The following is a 16,770-nucleotide window of genomic DNA, read 5'->3' on the forward strand; positions in this document are numbered from 1 at the left end:
TTTCAGGTTTTACAGGGAATCTCACAGCAGCACACACATACTATATTTTAACATTCACTATTTTATCCTCCTAACTTTGTGATGCGACTTCTTTGTCTTGCACAGCTTAAACATATTGAAACAATTTTTTTAATGTGGTTGGTAGAAATGTAATGCCACATTTTATGGTACCCGTTTTACTTTTTCCAATATATAAAAGTCAGGAAATAAACAGTTTGCACATTATTGCACTTGCAGAAAAATGTGTTTCCTGAAGAGAATGTGCTGACTCATCTTCACTCAGATAATCAACAAAACATAATTTGCCAGGTGGTGTTTAAATTTTGGCATTCAACTGTGTATACACACACACACACACACACACACACACACACACACACACACACACACCTACACCTTATAGAATGTACTGTGAGCAGAATGTACAGGGATCAAAAACAGCTGTATGGAATTTGGGACACAGGAACAACATTTCTTTATATGCAGAAGTGGGACAAACATGACAGCACAAACAAGACGGCACTGTTTCTGGTCGGGACACACACACACACACACACACACACACACACACACACACACACACACACACACACACACACACACACACACACACACACACACACACACACTCACTCTCTCTCTCTCTCTCCCCAACGTTCATCTTCCAGACGGCTACCTGTGGAGCTCCACGCTGTTACACCCATCACCTGCCTAGCTGGACCCCTAGAGATCCCTCTTTCCCAAGCAAACACACCCTGACATCTCACCAGCCTCACTGAGGAGCCCACTCTTACTACCTCTCCTGTCACCCAAGAACATAAAGGCCATCTTCCTGTCCCACCAGGCCTCCTGTGGCTACAATATGAATTATTTAAAAGCTCTACCAAGAAAAAAAAAAACAAACAAAACAAATACATTCACATATTTTTGGCGTGACTTCAGAAACAGCAGGATGTCATCAAGTGTTACGCTCATCTTCGCACAGATTGGAGAGAAACCCAGAAAGATTTGGAGCAACAGACAAAAGACTGAAGGGGGGAGGACTGATTGACAAGGCAGAACAGCAAGGAAGGGCATGAGCAATGCAATGAAAGAGGGAAGACAAGAGAAATAAAGAAAAGAAAGAAAGATAGAAAGAGAAAGGGGGAAAAAAAGCACAGAAGTACTGTTACGGGTTTCCGCCCACTCATTCTTCCTCAATGTAGCTCAAGGCCGCACATGAGAGTCAGCCTCTTGCTAGTCTCATCTGATAGCAGATCAGAAATATTCAGAGCGTGAACACTAAAAAGATTAACGTCTCCCATCATTACCAAAGGCTAAGAACACTTATATAGACGCAGCAAGAGTTTAAAGACATGCTTTAAAGCTAATTACCACTTGGTACAACTAAGTGGGTCAGATTTTTCCCCATCTAATTCACACATGCAATCAAGACTCAGTCAGAACATTCAACACAGAAAAGTTATACAATCCAAAGGCAACACAGTGAACAGTTGTGCTATACTGGACATAGAAACATGTACATAAAGCTAGGGTACAACTGTCTGAGAGGTTGTAATAATTCCCCACTGTGTATGAATACAAGTGTCTAAACTGAGCAGAAATGGTCTGAGACAGCTCCCATCCATCAAAAGAGCAACAGAATGGCCTATTACTGTTCCCTCCAGTTTCCAGAGGCTGAACAGGTGGGCTAGAGAATAGTAGCAGAGGAGGACTCTCATACCACATTCATCAGACCAAACAAACAGCCCAACAACGGAGTGTTGCTCCGGAACATGACAAACAATCCCCAAAAGAACAGCCAGGACCATCCACAAATACAACTTCAGTGGACAGAGGTGTAACCACACAAAAAAGGTCTAAAAATCTTATTAAATCTGAACCATTAAACAGAGACTCATGTTTCTAGGTGTTCAAGATACACTATGCTTTATTATAGAGACCCATTTCTTGACACTTCAATCCAGGAGGGAAGAGCCATTCTATACTAAAAGAACAACACAACATGAGCACATGGACAGAACTGGGAGGGGCCAATCGTGACAGGGTGATGGACTACATCTGAGGTAAGTGAAAAATAGCATATATTAGATTTTTCGTTGAACTATTCGTTTAAAGAATGGCCTCCATTATTTTGATAAAAAATTGTTGTATTTATTGTATTGAGTGACTGCCTTGATTCAATCAAACTCCTATGGTAAAACAGTCAATGATTGGGATATAACACACAGTAACAATTCCATTATTGTTTAGAGGTTCAACTTTCATAGTGTAACCTTCTATGATATCAGGATTGCGAAGGCAGATATCAGTGATGAATAACAAGACGTTCTGTGCAATGATCAAGAGATTCCTCTGGTTTTTGGTTCTCAACAATAATTCATGTAAAGGCCAATTAGGGGCATTTTGGATCAATTAAAGCCACAGTTGGCATAACATACTACCCCATTTCACACACACACACACACACACACACACATCTAAACCGCTTATCCTTCTGGGTCATGGTGGGACGCTGGACCCTATCCCAGCTGTCATTGGGCAGAAGGCAGGATACACCCTGGACAGGCCGCCAGTCCATCACAGGGTGTAAAAACAGAATGCAATGATGTGCAAATCATTTAAACCCTATATTTAAATTGAAAATAGTACAAACACAACATATGTGGAAACAGCAATTTTGTTTTTCTTTTTTATATGTCCATTTTTGATTTGATGCCAGCAACACATTTAAAAAAAATAATAAAAAAAAAAACACAGGGGCATGTTTACCACTGTGCAGCATCACTTCTTTTAACACCCTGTAAGTGTTTGGGAACTGAGGAGACCAACTGCTGTACTTTTGAAATGGTCCCTCTCCTCTTTAGCCTGGAGAATGCAGCATCCATGATTTTCAAAGAAGAATTTCCAATTTGGATTAGTTGGAAACACTTTACCTCAGTCCACCTTAAATGAGCTCTGGCCCAGAGAAGAAGTCAGTGTTTCTGGATTCTGTTTATTCAGGGTTTCTTCTTTGCGTGGTAGTTTTTATTTGCATTTGTGATGTCTATGAACGCAGTTTGTGACTGGAATGTTTCTGAGCTCATACAAGTGATTTCCACTACAGAATTGTATGTTTTTAATGCACTGCTGTCTGAGGGCCTGACATTCATAGCTAATACTGGTTTTTAGTCTTGACCCTTGTACACAGAGATTCTTTTATATTATGTACCACAGATGATGAAATCCCTAAGTTCTTTGCTATTTTACGTTTAGAAACGTCATTCTTGAACTGTGGCACAATTTGCCTTTCACAGAGTAGTGAACCCTTCCCCACCTTTACTTCTGAAAGACTCCTCCTCTCTGTGATTCTCTTGTTATAACAATTATGTCACCGACTTGCTGCCAATTAATCTAGTTAGCTGTGAGATGTTCCACCAGGTGTTTTCTCAGCATTACATAGCTTCACCAGTCTTTTGTTGCCCCTGTGCCCACTTTTCTGAAATGTGTTGCTAGCACCAAATTCAAAATGGGTATTTATTTTTCCAAAATAAAAAACAACAACATGTCTCAGTTTCAACATTTAAAATGCTGTCTTTGTACCATTTCTATGCAGCCAGGAACGTCTGAATAAGTTAATGAGCTGAATCTGGTGTGGCATATTCTAGACTCCTCATAAAGGTAGAGCTTCAGGACCAGGCTGGTGACCACTGCTTTAAACTATGTTCAGAATTATAACTGGATCTGATAAAGAGAAGCTGTTGGTGTGATCATATAGGAAGAATCAATGCAGCAGCACACTTGGAGCACAACTGCAATAAGCTCACACACGAAAAATGGAGCTGGCTACTTTTACACTTTAAGTGCACTTTGAAAACATTTTTTTGAAAACAATTGTGAGGGTGCAGAGTGTCCCATTTCTCATTCTGATTCTCAAATGAGTTCTTAAGAGCACCCTCTATGCACCTTTACTGTAACTTTCTGTAACTCATTTTCTTAACTGTAATTTTTACTATTGTTCTTAGTGTAATTCTTTTTTTATCTGTTATAATTTTTTTATTCTGAGATTATATTAAGATTATATTTGGTAATTGGAGGAACAGCAAAGTAAGAATTTCATTGTACAGTGTAACTGCTTGTTTCTGCTGTCCATGACAATAAAAATCTTGAATCTTGAAGCTCTGGCAACGACTGCAACAATGTCAGCAGTGGCACATTACCCAAATTCCTTGAGATACAGGAGAGGATAATCAATAATGGCAACTGCATGGCAAAATGTGGGTTTTTGGGTCAGATGTGGGTTAAAAATATACTTTAACATGTCATTAAGCTACAATATGCTTGTAATTTGAAATGAGCCACTGTAGATATGCCAATCAAATTATTTTTTAAAAATCTGACATGCTGGGTAACACACTCAAATGTGTGTTTAAAACCTAGAGGTCTCTTATAAATTACGTAGATGCTTTAAAGCAGTGGTCACCAGCCTGGTCCTGAAGCTCTACCTTTCTGAAGAGTCTAGAATCTGCCACACCAGATTCAGCTCATTAACTTATTCAGACGTTCCTGGCTGCATCCAAACCCACATACTACAACACTAAACAGCATCTCAACAATGGTACACCAACATCAGAAGTGCATCTGTGAGTTTACTATGTACAGTAGTATGCAGATCTGGATGCAGTTCTGGTGGGCTGGATCAGATTCATAGTGTTAGGTAAGGGAACACTAAACAAAGGACCAGGTCAAGGAGGAGGTTGTGTGACATCTACTCTAAGCCTGGAAATAAAACCTTAGTGTTATTGATATGTGTACTTAACTGGCATTCCTACATAGTCTTGCAAATAGACAAACATTGTGCATGTAATGGTCAAGTGCAATCATTAAATAAATAATAAAATAAATAATTTAAAAAGACTGTCATAAATTTGCTCTATGCTTTACAGTCTGCATTTCCCTCTGCTCATCAATTCTCATCTATATCAAATGTGTGGGGAAAGGAGATGGAGTTTTAGGAGAAAAATTTTTCCATTCAACAATAAACACTGTTTCATACATTTTTCATCACTGTCATCAGTAGATCTTTTACATCAATGGCTTTGCTTCAACTGTTTTAACAGATACGAACAACAGGCACAAGGAGAAAGATTTGTATAAATGCTCAGAGTTCTCATTAAAGCTAAATAGCTCCATCTGCTGTTGCTTGTGCTACAGTACACAGCCAATCTATCACCATTAGCAGCAAGAAAACACCAAATCAGTGTCTTTGCTTCCTTTCAAAACATAGCCCAGTAATACCTTTTCATAACATGAGCACACACTCGCAGTTTACAAACAGATGCAGACAGACGTGGTTATTTTGTAGGATGGTACAAACATCACATTCAGCTGAAGATACTGGGCAGGAAAACAGCACAATCAGAACTCACCACTTCAACAGAAACAGAAATGGGCAAGAGTGCAGACTTCAGCTTTAGGGAGAGTGCAGCTCAGCAGGTTCTGCTGTCAGTGTAGTGTTTACCATCAATCAATCACCACAATGTTCTGCATCTCACACACACACACACCTGACTGACATCCATCAAACAAAGAAAAACGATAAAACAGAGTTGGTTATTGTCAAATATAATAGCAAGACAAATTATAATAAATGTGTTCTTATAAGCTGTAAGCTTATGTTAAAGAAAACAGCAAAAGATAATCGAGTCTGTGCCTTTAAAGCTTGCCTACATGGACGTTACTTAAATGAATGTTAGCTTTGAAGCTGAAACCTCTGATACTATGTACCATAGTACTGTGTTACATTTTATTATTAGTGATTCTCTCCACACATAACAGTGTTATTTCTGTCCACTGCTTTCTTTATGTAAAAAAATACATTCTTTTTCTTACTAGCAATGTGTTCATGATCAAAGCAGGAAATTATGATTTTTTTTAAGGAAACAATTCAATGCATCACCAGTCTGATAGTTACAGGACGGCAGGGAGGCGGACCCAAGCGCAGAACTGAAGCCCAACAAACGGTCAAGGCACCTTTAGGAAGGTGGAGAAAGACGTGGAAGTGAAGGAGAGACAAAAGGGACGCCATGGACGACGTGCTCAAACAAAGGCTGATTAGAAAGGTGAAACAAACAAAAACGAAAACACAAAGACGCTGCCACCGTAATTATGGCAGGTGGCAGACTTTGCTTAACGTGTAGATTGGATTTCTTTTTTTGTGTGTAATTTGGGGCTAATTACTCTCTTTTGTCTTTCCAGCCCTCTTCGTATCTCCTTTTATTTTGGGGGGAAATTTCTTCTCTCAGCCCTCTTTTTCCCTCTTTTTGTTTTCGTTTTGGGGCAGTTTTGTTTCTTTTCTTTTCAAAGATTAAGTACCGTATCGGTCACCTCTCTACAAAGGCATGACAAACATTGGCTTTACCAGCACCATATATAGGGGGGGACTTCCAGGTGCATCAAGTTAGTCATAATTCATCGATGGCACCTTGCCGCCATCACCCTCTGCCGGCAGCAGGCAGCGTGGGCTGGGCGCCTTGCTGCCGACGCCCTCTGCTGGCGGCAGGCGGTGCAGGCTGAACTCTTACACTGATTAGATTAAGTACTTAAATATGACTGAAGGATCTACTCTACATGAACAAAAGTATAAGGACACCTACACATTGCACACACAGGAGCTCCCATTCTGAATTCATATGCAATAATATGGAGTTGGTCGTCCCTTTACAGCTTCAACTCTTCTGGGAAGTTTTCTACAATATTTTGGAGATTGTTGGAATTTTTGCGCATTGATTCACAAGATAATTTGTGAGGGCAGATATTGATATTGGACAAGAGAACCTGGCTCATAATCTCTGTTCTAGTTCAACTCAAAAGGTGTTCCCTCAAAGTTGAAAGCATAGAATTGTCCAAAATGTCTTGGGCTGCTGAAGCATTAAGATTTCCCTTCACTGAAACTAGGCCTACCCCTGAAAAGCAATCCCATAGCATTATCCCTCCTCCACCAAACTTTACAGTTGGCACAGTGTCCCAATTATTTTGTCCATACAATGTAGACAGATAGATATAAACTCTTCAGTTATAAATCATTAAATGGTACTGCACTGCTTTGCATAGTTATAAGGCCTAGCCCTTTGCTAAATGACACTATAAGGCCCAATCCCATTTCACCCCTCCCCCTGACCACAGCCCTCTGTTTTGCACATTCACGTCTAGGGTTAGGGTGTTCTGATTTTTGTTGAGATGGAGGGGCAGGGCAAAGTGTTAGGGCTACTTGGCCCTCCAAATGGAGATTTTTCAGAGGCTCACTTCAAACAGTGTCCTGAGGAAAAAAAAACTGAAAAAAACGGCAAGATGGCTGCACAAGTGATTTTCCCCGTTAAAAATTACAATAACTATTGTATTATCTTAGTTTAATGTCGTTTTAATGTATTATGGTCATTTTTTGCATAACAAGCATACAAAAAAATCACTAATAGCATGCTAATGTCTCAGTAGCTAGCTAGCTAACTTTTCCGTTCCACCTTAAATAGTCCGGCAGTATTTACACCTGAAGTGCCAGAATGTAAATGCTGCACAATTTAAGGTGGAACAGGAAAATTCAAATACGAAGCTGGTAAAAAGCTGACTTCAGCTTTGTATCACCAAAGAATTAGCGGTGGGTGATAATAAATGATTGTCATATTGCCCCCTCTTTGAAAGCATATGATACCCTAAATGTAACTAAAGCCCAGCAGGGATGTGCTGAACATTACCCTTCTCGGCTATCACTGAAGACAAGCCAGGTTGCCTAGAGAGCACTGTTAGTAGCCTGTTAATGAAGGAAATATTAGTTTCCTTATATAGTGTATATAGTGGGGTTTTTTTTTTTTTTTGAGGGCTGTCCCATTTTGTAGGGCATGATTTCAACCACTACCCTTTGTAACTCAGTTCCAAGAGGTAAGGGTGAGTCTCGAAAAAAAAGGGGTAGGAGTAAAAAGAAGAAATGGGATTGGGCCTAAGACTCTAGGTGCAGTCAGTATATTGCTGTTGTTGTTGTAACAAAACCTTGTATCTCCAAAATGGTAACTTTACAGGAGAAGGAAAACGCATACTTTACTTCTAATGTAAGTCAATGTCACCAGACTTTTTTCCAGGTAAATTTGGGAAATTTCCTTTGGTCCACTAAGCATGAAATACAACATAAACATAAAGGGAAACATATTTTCAAATTATGTCAAAAACTGAAGGAAATGGAGACACAAAGTTTTGTTCCAACAGCAGAGATATATGCAAGTCACACCCAGTCATACTTTTTGTTGTACTGCACTTTTGTAAACTGCTATAGTTATAATTCTACAGCATGTGCTTGACGTGTGATTCTGAGTGTGTGATCCTATTCAGTCTATGATGACTCTATGCCAGATAGAGAAGCGTGAATGGTCATCCACAGAATGTGTTTCCATTGGTCCAGAGTCCAGTGATAGCGTGCTTTACATAATGGCCTGTGAATTTTATTTAAAACAAGACATTTTTTAAACATAACACATTTTTTAATACTATGTTTTTTTGTTTTTTTTTACACAAATTATAATCAAATCTCCATTCCCGTATACTACATTGCTCATTGTTTCCCCATGTGGCCAACTTACAACTTTTTCACACAACAATTTGCTAACCTCTCTATCGCCTAAACAAGCTGATTTTTTTTGTTGTGCCTTTAAGGCTGCTCTCTATATTTATAAAAGATACCTATCAGTTTATCCTTCCCAGCTAACTGCCGGCCCAGCTGTCCCACTCCTAGTCAATACACAGCATTACTGGATGTTCTAGCTCATTCATTAATGTATATAACTTTCCATATTGGTCGTTGTTCAGTTTATTTTGCCACTGTTAGTTACTGTTGTGTATACCTTTACCAGAAGCCTGTGAAAATGAGATTTCAGTTTCAAATGGGTTTTTCCATATCTAAAAACAAATCTCTCTTGTGCAGTTTAGGTCACAGTTATTTGCTGTGAAATGATAAATGCTGTAATTGGGGCTGGCAGCATTAACATGAGTAAATGCTGCAGGTGTGACGTGTGTGTGTGTGTGTGTGTGTGTGCAAGCTGCACAAGAATGTTTGTGTGTGGTCACAGATTTTAATCAGCACACTCAGTGTCAATTAGCTCCAAATGAAGCCCTGAGACGCTAAAGCACACCACGCAAAGTAAAAACAGACCTTTCTGCATATGCAGCCACACGCATTTCTGAAAACATAACATTCATCCCTTCAGCATGCAGGTTTCTTTCTATCCACTCTAATACCAGCTAGTATGAGTTAAAAAAACAAAACTGACTATGGAACAAAACTACTAATCTGCAATACAAGCCATTTCACTTCTTCCTCTATTTCATGCAGAGTGAACAGTTTAAAACATTTGATTCAGCAGAAATATCTGGTCATCTGTAAAATAGGTAAAAGAACGAAGTATAATAATACATTATAGTTATAAATTATGCTTCAATGCCATCTTCTGTGTGTATTTATATATATATATATATATATATATATATATATATATATATATATATATATATATATATATATATATATATATATATATACATATACACACACACACACACACACACACACACACACACACACACACACACACACACTTTAAAAGTAAAGAGCGTTTTTCATCCCCTGTAAACGTATTGTTTTGGAGACACAGGGTTTTGCTCTGACAACAGTGACATGGCTGTTTTGATGGACAAACCTCAGAAAAGCTACATACTGTGATACTTACTATGCATCATGAAAATAAGATGTCATATTTTTTGCTATATTGCACAATCCTAAAAACAGGATTGTCACGTTCTTAGAATTCAAATTCAACTTTAATATCAATTGTAAGTGTAGGGACATGACGCTATGGCAATGTCACGAGATGTTCACAAGTCATTAAAAAGGAAAAACACTTTTCTGCTGTTTTTAGAGGCTGGCATGTTAGTCAGCCAGATGATCAGCCAAGTCGGTGGTATTGCCTGATTTCCAGCAGAGGGGCCATCAACATACTGGTTCTGTTGTGTCTGTTGGCTGACTTACTTCATAAGCAAGGTAGGCAAAATGTGCCTGAACCTCAGTCCTTAACCTCATCTTTTCCATAAGGCGCAGCTGTAGAAGAATACTGTTTCTTTTTTGCTGTAGCCATGCAAGCTAAAATTTGGTGCTCAAGCTTCATTAGTAGCCCATGTGAACTCGTCAGAGTCAAATTAGCATGCAAAATGTTATTCTCCTACAGGGAGAACAAACATAGTTTTAGTATATGAAAATAAAGAATTATCAAGATTTGAAAAGATAAAATGTTAGCGTATTAAATTGCTTACCAAGATGTATTAAGCATTGAGTTTTTTATATTTCATATAATCCTATAGCACAGTGAACACATGTATCTTATTTGGTGCTATGTTTAATAATTACCTGACAGATAAGCCCATCATGATTACAAAAGTACCATCTGATTAACTGCAAGTATTGATTCAGTTGTGTTTTTTTCTGTTCATTGTATGGAACCTTTAAAGTGCATGGCTAAAGTGGCTGGTGTCTGATTAGCAATCTCATTTACACCCTTCCAACAAGCCTATTTATGGACGGCCTAAATTAAGTGCATTTGCATTGCTCTCTCTCTCACACACATCGCAGTCCACAAATATCCTGTGAAAAGCAGTGATTCTTACACTTCCATCAAAATCTCACACATTAGGACCTGGACACACATTACACTCACTGTCTTTGTGCATTAACACTGTCAAAGTGCAGGCCTGAAGGACAAACAGTGCCTGCTCTCTTTGTCAGAATAATTTCTGCTCTGCTGAATGCTTTGTAATAGCACTTCTCAACATGCAACCAGCAGAAGCGAAGACAATCTCACAGCTTAGCTGCATTTGGTCTGCTGAACTTGGCAAAGCTGCAAGGAGGATCACAAACATCCCCAAACACCTGCTCAGCACAGTCTTCAACACCTACACATACAGGCCCCCTATCTAGACCTCCCTGTACAACCTGATCCAGGCTTTCAACTACTGCAAACCTGCACATCATCAGGAGTTAATTAAATTGAATTAGATTTAGAAGAAGACCCTGAAAAACCCAGAAGGCCCACAGTAGGGACCTAATAATTCAAGCTGCTGAATTAGAAACTGAACAATAAGCCTAGGGTTCAAAGGGTTACAGACATGTGTTAAGGATGAGGATCGAGCCTGTATGTAATTACAGGCTTACCATGTACTTGTGTAATGGACAACTCCCTCTAAAATTCATAATTCAAATCCAGTCACTCCTGATTAATACTCTAATCCACTTCATTTAATGGCCAGCCACAACACGTCTTTCCCTTTCTAACCGGCGACCAGAAATTTCCTTAGATTCCTGAAAAATAGCAAAGCCACAGCTCCAAATTTAGCCACTCTCAACAGGCATGGTGGCATGCTGGAGCATAGCAGACCATTTCCTGCTTCACGTTTCCTGCCTTAAACAGCATGGTCCTGAACATGTGGGCAGAGGGAAAAGAGTCCACAGAATCAATAGCACACCTGCCAAAAATAACCACCCCAACTCCTGCTCCTACAGCTGTAATCTCCCTCTGAGACCCCTCAATTACTCCTTCAACAGTGACCCCACGTTCCATGAAAAGATCACCTTGGTTAACAGAGTAATAATGTTGAAATAATCAAATGAGGTGGGGACCACACAACCTAAAGCACTAGGAGAAATATTAATCTGCACTTCTGGAATGCAGGGCTCTCCCACAGGGCCGTGTTTAAAATTAAAAAGAAAATGACCAAATAAAAGAATCTCTGTTGTTTTAATGTTCCACTTTGTAAATTCATATGTGAGTTTAAGTTGTGATAAATAGGTTTCATAGCTGTATTGAGCCAAAAAAAATCCCCAAAGTCATCAAATCCTTTTCCATTTAGGTATAATAAACACATGTTTTGCACACCAAAGTTGAACAGTTTAACCTCCATGATGTATGAGCAGTGATTAAATCCACAAACCCTAAAAAATGCCTGTAGGTCAGAATGTAAAACTATTTTTATGCTCCTGATTAGCTGATCCAGTTATCTCTGAAAAAGCACTAAAACATTACACCCATGTTTCTAACATTCCACTAACAAATTCTATCATTTAAAATACAGCTATCTGTGACTAAACACAACAGCCCAGTAAGTCAGTCCAAAGAAATGCACTCTCATTTGTACATGATCACATTTGCTAGAGCAGAAAATCTACTTAGAGTGTGTTGCAACTTGATGAAAACAAAAAACGACAGCCTTCATTTGATAGCTGACAAAATCCACAGCAGGAAAAACAGACCCTAGTTTATCAGCAATCATCTTTTTGTTTTCACTCCTGCTTCAGAAATCAAATAATCCTGCCAGAAAGCTGGAGTCATAAATCTTATTTTTCTCTGTCATGGAACAATCTTCTCTTGTCATATTTTGCGTTAGGAGCTGAAAACAAGGTAGTGCTTCACTACTGAGAGCTTCAAATTATATTTTGGGACACTGTATCTTTCAGAAACTCATTCCATGCTGAAAGGCACAAAACAAATGGAGAAGGAATAACACTAGGAAAGGCAGTGGTGGTGAGAAGCAGTTTGTCTGGTCCAAGGGTGAGCACACAAAATAAAATGATCATGGTTTTCCTTTTATTGCAGAATTATTGATCATGAATTCTTGAACTTGTTTTAAACAAAGCTGAGTTTGTTAAACTATCAGCATAACTGTACTTTCCAGTTCAAGTGCTTCAGTCTGTTTAATAGGCCAATATATCTGGTTTCACAAGAAGTGACAATGTTTTTCCACACCAGCTTTGAGGTTTAATTACCATTCCTGAACAATTTCTTCCCTTAACCGTGCAATTTAGAAATAACTGAACAAAGCGAATAATCCAACTACTCTTATCTCTGCCAATAAATTACGTGTTATTAATGTTCAAGTGTTATCACAGTGTCCATGTTAAATGTTTCATATAATCAGTCGAATCTGTATGCATAAATTAACTGTGGCCAATGCCTGGGACAACACAGGGCCTAACACAGACTTTGTAATGTCAGCTATGCAAGTAAATTTCACATCCCATCAAACCCAGAAGCACAGCTCAGCAATTGGCAGGTACCCTACGAAAACAAAAGTCTGCGGCGGGAAGGCATTTACAGTTACTGTAAATTAGAGAAGTAAGGCTGGGGCTCAGAAGCCTGACAGAGCAAATACCTTTATCCACACATAAAATCCACAAATGAAGAATCCTATAAAGATAAGCAAACCAAACACTTTAACAACATTAATGATACAATATGTAAAATATCTTCACCTTTCAACCCGGAAAGCAGTCATGTCCTGGTCTTCTTGTGCAAATACTTTGACTCCAAATGTACAGTTTGTCCTGAGGTCAAATGTGGGTATAATTTCAGTCTGCCTTAGGATAAACTAGAATAGAGCAGTGAGAAATCTAATGATGGTGAGATGAACAGACTGTAAATGGGATCAATTTAAATACAGGAGTTAAAAAATTTGATTAGTGGCACCTGACCTTTCACTTACAGGCATACTAAGGCCTGGCCTTATGGGCCAGCTTCCAAGACATATATCAAGTCTAGCCTTGGACTAAAAAGAATGTAAAAAAGTGATTCACAATTAAAACTGGTTTTTAGTCATAGAATCAACTTAGTCCATGTCTGGGAAATCGACCCCAAGTGTCCTTCTCCTTTAGATTTTAGATATATATATATATATATAGATATATATATATATATATATATATATATATATATATATATATATATACACACACACACACACACACACACACACACACACACACACACACACACACACACACACATATATATATGTAGGAACCCACTCGTACTTGCAGAAGATCCATTTCTCTGATATTCTTTGGCTGTCTTACATGCACAGCATATTTCAGATCTAGCCATAGATTCAACATCAATGATGCTGAAGTGAGGGCACTGTGAGGGTCATTCCAAAAACTCAGCTTGTGTTTCTAAAAGAAGTCCATGGTGGATTTCGAGGTATGCTCTGGATCACTGTCTTGTTGCAAAGCCAGCCTCGTTTCATTTTCAGTTTTTGACTGTCACATTTGCTTTCAAGCATTTGCTGATATTTAGTACAGTCCATTCCTCCATCTACCCATGCAAAGTTTCCTGTGCCACTGGCTACCATACAACCCCAAAGTATAACAGCTCGCTTGTGTTTAAAACTTGATAAAGTGTTCAAATGCTGCTCCTTCTTTCTCTCCAAATATACCTTTATTAATAGTTTAACTTTACCTCATCAGTTGAAAAAGCTCGCTTCCAGAATGCATCTGTATTATCTAGATAGTTGTTTTTGATACTTCAGATGTAACCTTTTGTGATGAGGTCCCAGGTGCGGTTTTCTATTGGCAACACTTCCAGATCATGGTTGTGCTGATAAAGTTCTGAGACGTCATACCCAAACTTTTGCACATGCTACAATAACTACTTTTTTTTTTCCTTTTAAGCTAATCAAATATAAAATAACCATATTAACATTTGTAAGAAGCTATTTTGTTTGCTAAAAAAGACATCTTTACTTCTTTTCAATACAAAAAACAATAAATCATTTAACCAGGCCCACGTTGAGCAAACTTGCATACAACTGTATGTACTTAAGGCTTAAAGTGCAAAACTACTTGCTATGTTTAGAATAACCAATATAACCAACCAACCAAACGATAATCCATATACCACACGCCACTGAATGGTGTCTGACATGAATCTTAATGTTCTCAAATGAACCCGGCACGTCAAGCGAATGTTTCAGCGAATGCGGTCTTCAGAACTTCGTGCAGTCTGATGTCTTTGAACAGTATGCACTCTGGCAACCCAATACCCCCCCTTGGGGATCAATAAGGTACATCAGACTGTCTGTTTGTCCTGATCAGTGTCCAACACATTGCAAATGAACACGATACATGGACAAGAACAGTACCTCAGGAGAAGGACATTCAGTCCCTGATCTGAGCGCAACGGCTGACTCACCTTCAACAGTCTGTCTTGAACCTTAAGCCCATCCTCTCTGTCTGCTGGTCCTCCTGCTGTGACATGAGATACAAATATACCTCCTGGGCACATCTGCAGACGGGAAAAGACTCATTTACAGTTATGAGCTCTTTAGTACAATGACATGAAAACAATGAAACAACAGACTAATTACACCAACAGCACACTATACATCTCACAGATTAAGCCGGCTTATAAACGCCATACCTGGTCACACTGGCCTCCTACCACTTTGAATCCTAGCAAGCTGTTTTCTCGATGGAGAGTCACCTTAAAGAGCTGTGCTTCTCCTACCTGTGCAGCAAACTTCTGCAGTAAAAACAAAACAAAAAACAAAGCATTTTTCATAACACTGGTAAACAGCAGGTTCCTGCGTTTGAATGGTTGTGAGAAGCAGGACCTACCTGGTCAGAATCGCTTGCACTTCTGCCCACCATGCATTTCTCCAGCTGTTGCTGCTGGTTCTCAGTTTGGAGCTGCTCTTCGTGGAGGTGAGAGGCGAGCTGGCCCTCAACATTTCGCCGACTGGCTCCTCGAGTTGGAACCTGTGTGTGAGCTGTGGGCCACATCTTCAGCCTGGCGGTCTTCCTCGCTCAGTCAGCTCACTCGCTAACTGAACCAAAGTCCCCTGCTGTGTGTGAGCCCATTCTCTCCACAGAGCTGCGGCGGCCCGCCGTCTCCTCTGGCGCTCCTCCTGGAGAGATGGGGATGAAGGAGGTGGGAGGAGAATAAACACAAACTTTACAGCGAGCCACTGCAACTTGCCCCACTCTTCATGCCTCACCGCCAGCAAAGGCTGGTTTTCTTTATTCAGTAGTACAGAAACACAGAGTTCATGAAAATCGTTATGAGGCACTCGGGCTTTTTGTCTGCCAGTCCACTAGAGCGCGCTGTTTAGCCGATACTGGGCTTAACACGGTCTCCTCTATGGAGTAAATGGAGACGGCACCTACAAAACTGTATACACGAAAGGTACTGTGAAATTTATTAATTAATTAGTTAACAGGAGCTGAAAATACCTCTATAGTACTGTTAAAACTGAGTGAGTTATCACTCCTCAGTCAGAAAATCACTCAGCCTGAGTCAGCCTGACGTCACGCAGTGTAGTTCAGCTGGGATGCTGATAAAATGTGGCTGTATGCGGAGAAAACAAGCTCCGGTAAACCCCTAAAAAACATAAAACCACGCCAGCTGTCGCCGCACAAGACTGTTCGCTGACTGGCGCTGGGCACGTTTCTAAAGCGTCGGGCCAGGTTGTGTGGGTTTTTCGGTACACGTCATACGTCTTTACGTAAAAACGGCACGCGCGCTGACTCAAAAATTAGGTCTGGCGAGATGTTCAGGTCTCAAATACAAAACTAACATTACTCTGATGAAGATGTGGTGACAACAGTAGTTAGATAATACAATACCCCCCCCCCATCAGCTGTACCCAGCTAAAGAGGAACACTGTTAAACAAGGGCCAACTAAACAAGTAGGTTTTCAGCTTAGAATCAAAGTTAAGATTGTGTCAGTATTCAGCACTGACAAGGTTATTCCATAGATGGGTGGCTTTGAAGAAAAAAGCTTTGCCTCCTGCTGTAATTTTTAAAATTCTAGACACTGACAAACCTTTCACCATGTGATCAAAGCAGGCATGATGTGTCATAGGCAATAAGTTCAGTCCAGTACTGTGGAGTAGGTCTGTAGCAGTATAGGGTAGAATTTAAGTTTGGC

At 39.6% G+C, this 16,770-nt stretch overlaps 1 protein-coding gene across 1 annotated transcript in view; it reads right to left on the reverse strand.

Annotated features, from left to right (window-relative positions):
- LOC108428401 (PDZ domain-containing RING finger protein 4) overlaps positions 1-16,234 on the reverse strand; it is a 164,014-nt gene extending 147,780 nt beyond the window's left edge. Inside the window, exons 1-4 of the mRNA XM_017699373.2 lie at positions 16,073-16,234; positions 15,458-15,747; positions 15,261-15,362; positions 15,033-15,125 (exon numbers count right to left, since the gene is read on the reverse strand). Coding sequence (XP_017554862.1) covers positions 15,033-15,125; positions 15,261-15,362; positions 15,458-15,622 — 360 coding nt within the window. The 5' untranslated portion in view covers positions 15,623-15,747; positions 16,073-16,234. The remainder of the gene's footprint in view (positions 1-15,032; positions 15,126-15,260; positions 15,363-15,457; positions 15,748-16,072) is intronic.
- Positions 16,235-16,770: the final 536 nt, after the last annotated feature.

The sequence above is a fragment of the Pygocentrus nattereri genome, chromosome 11 (genome assembly GCF_015220715.1).
Source record: "Pygocentrus nattereri isolate fPygNat1 chromosome 11, fPygNat1.pri, whole genome shotgun sequence".
Classification (NCBI taxonomy): Eukaryota; Metazoa; Chordata; class Actinopteri; order Characiformes; family Serrasalmidae; genus Pygocentrus; species Pygocentrus nattereri.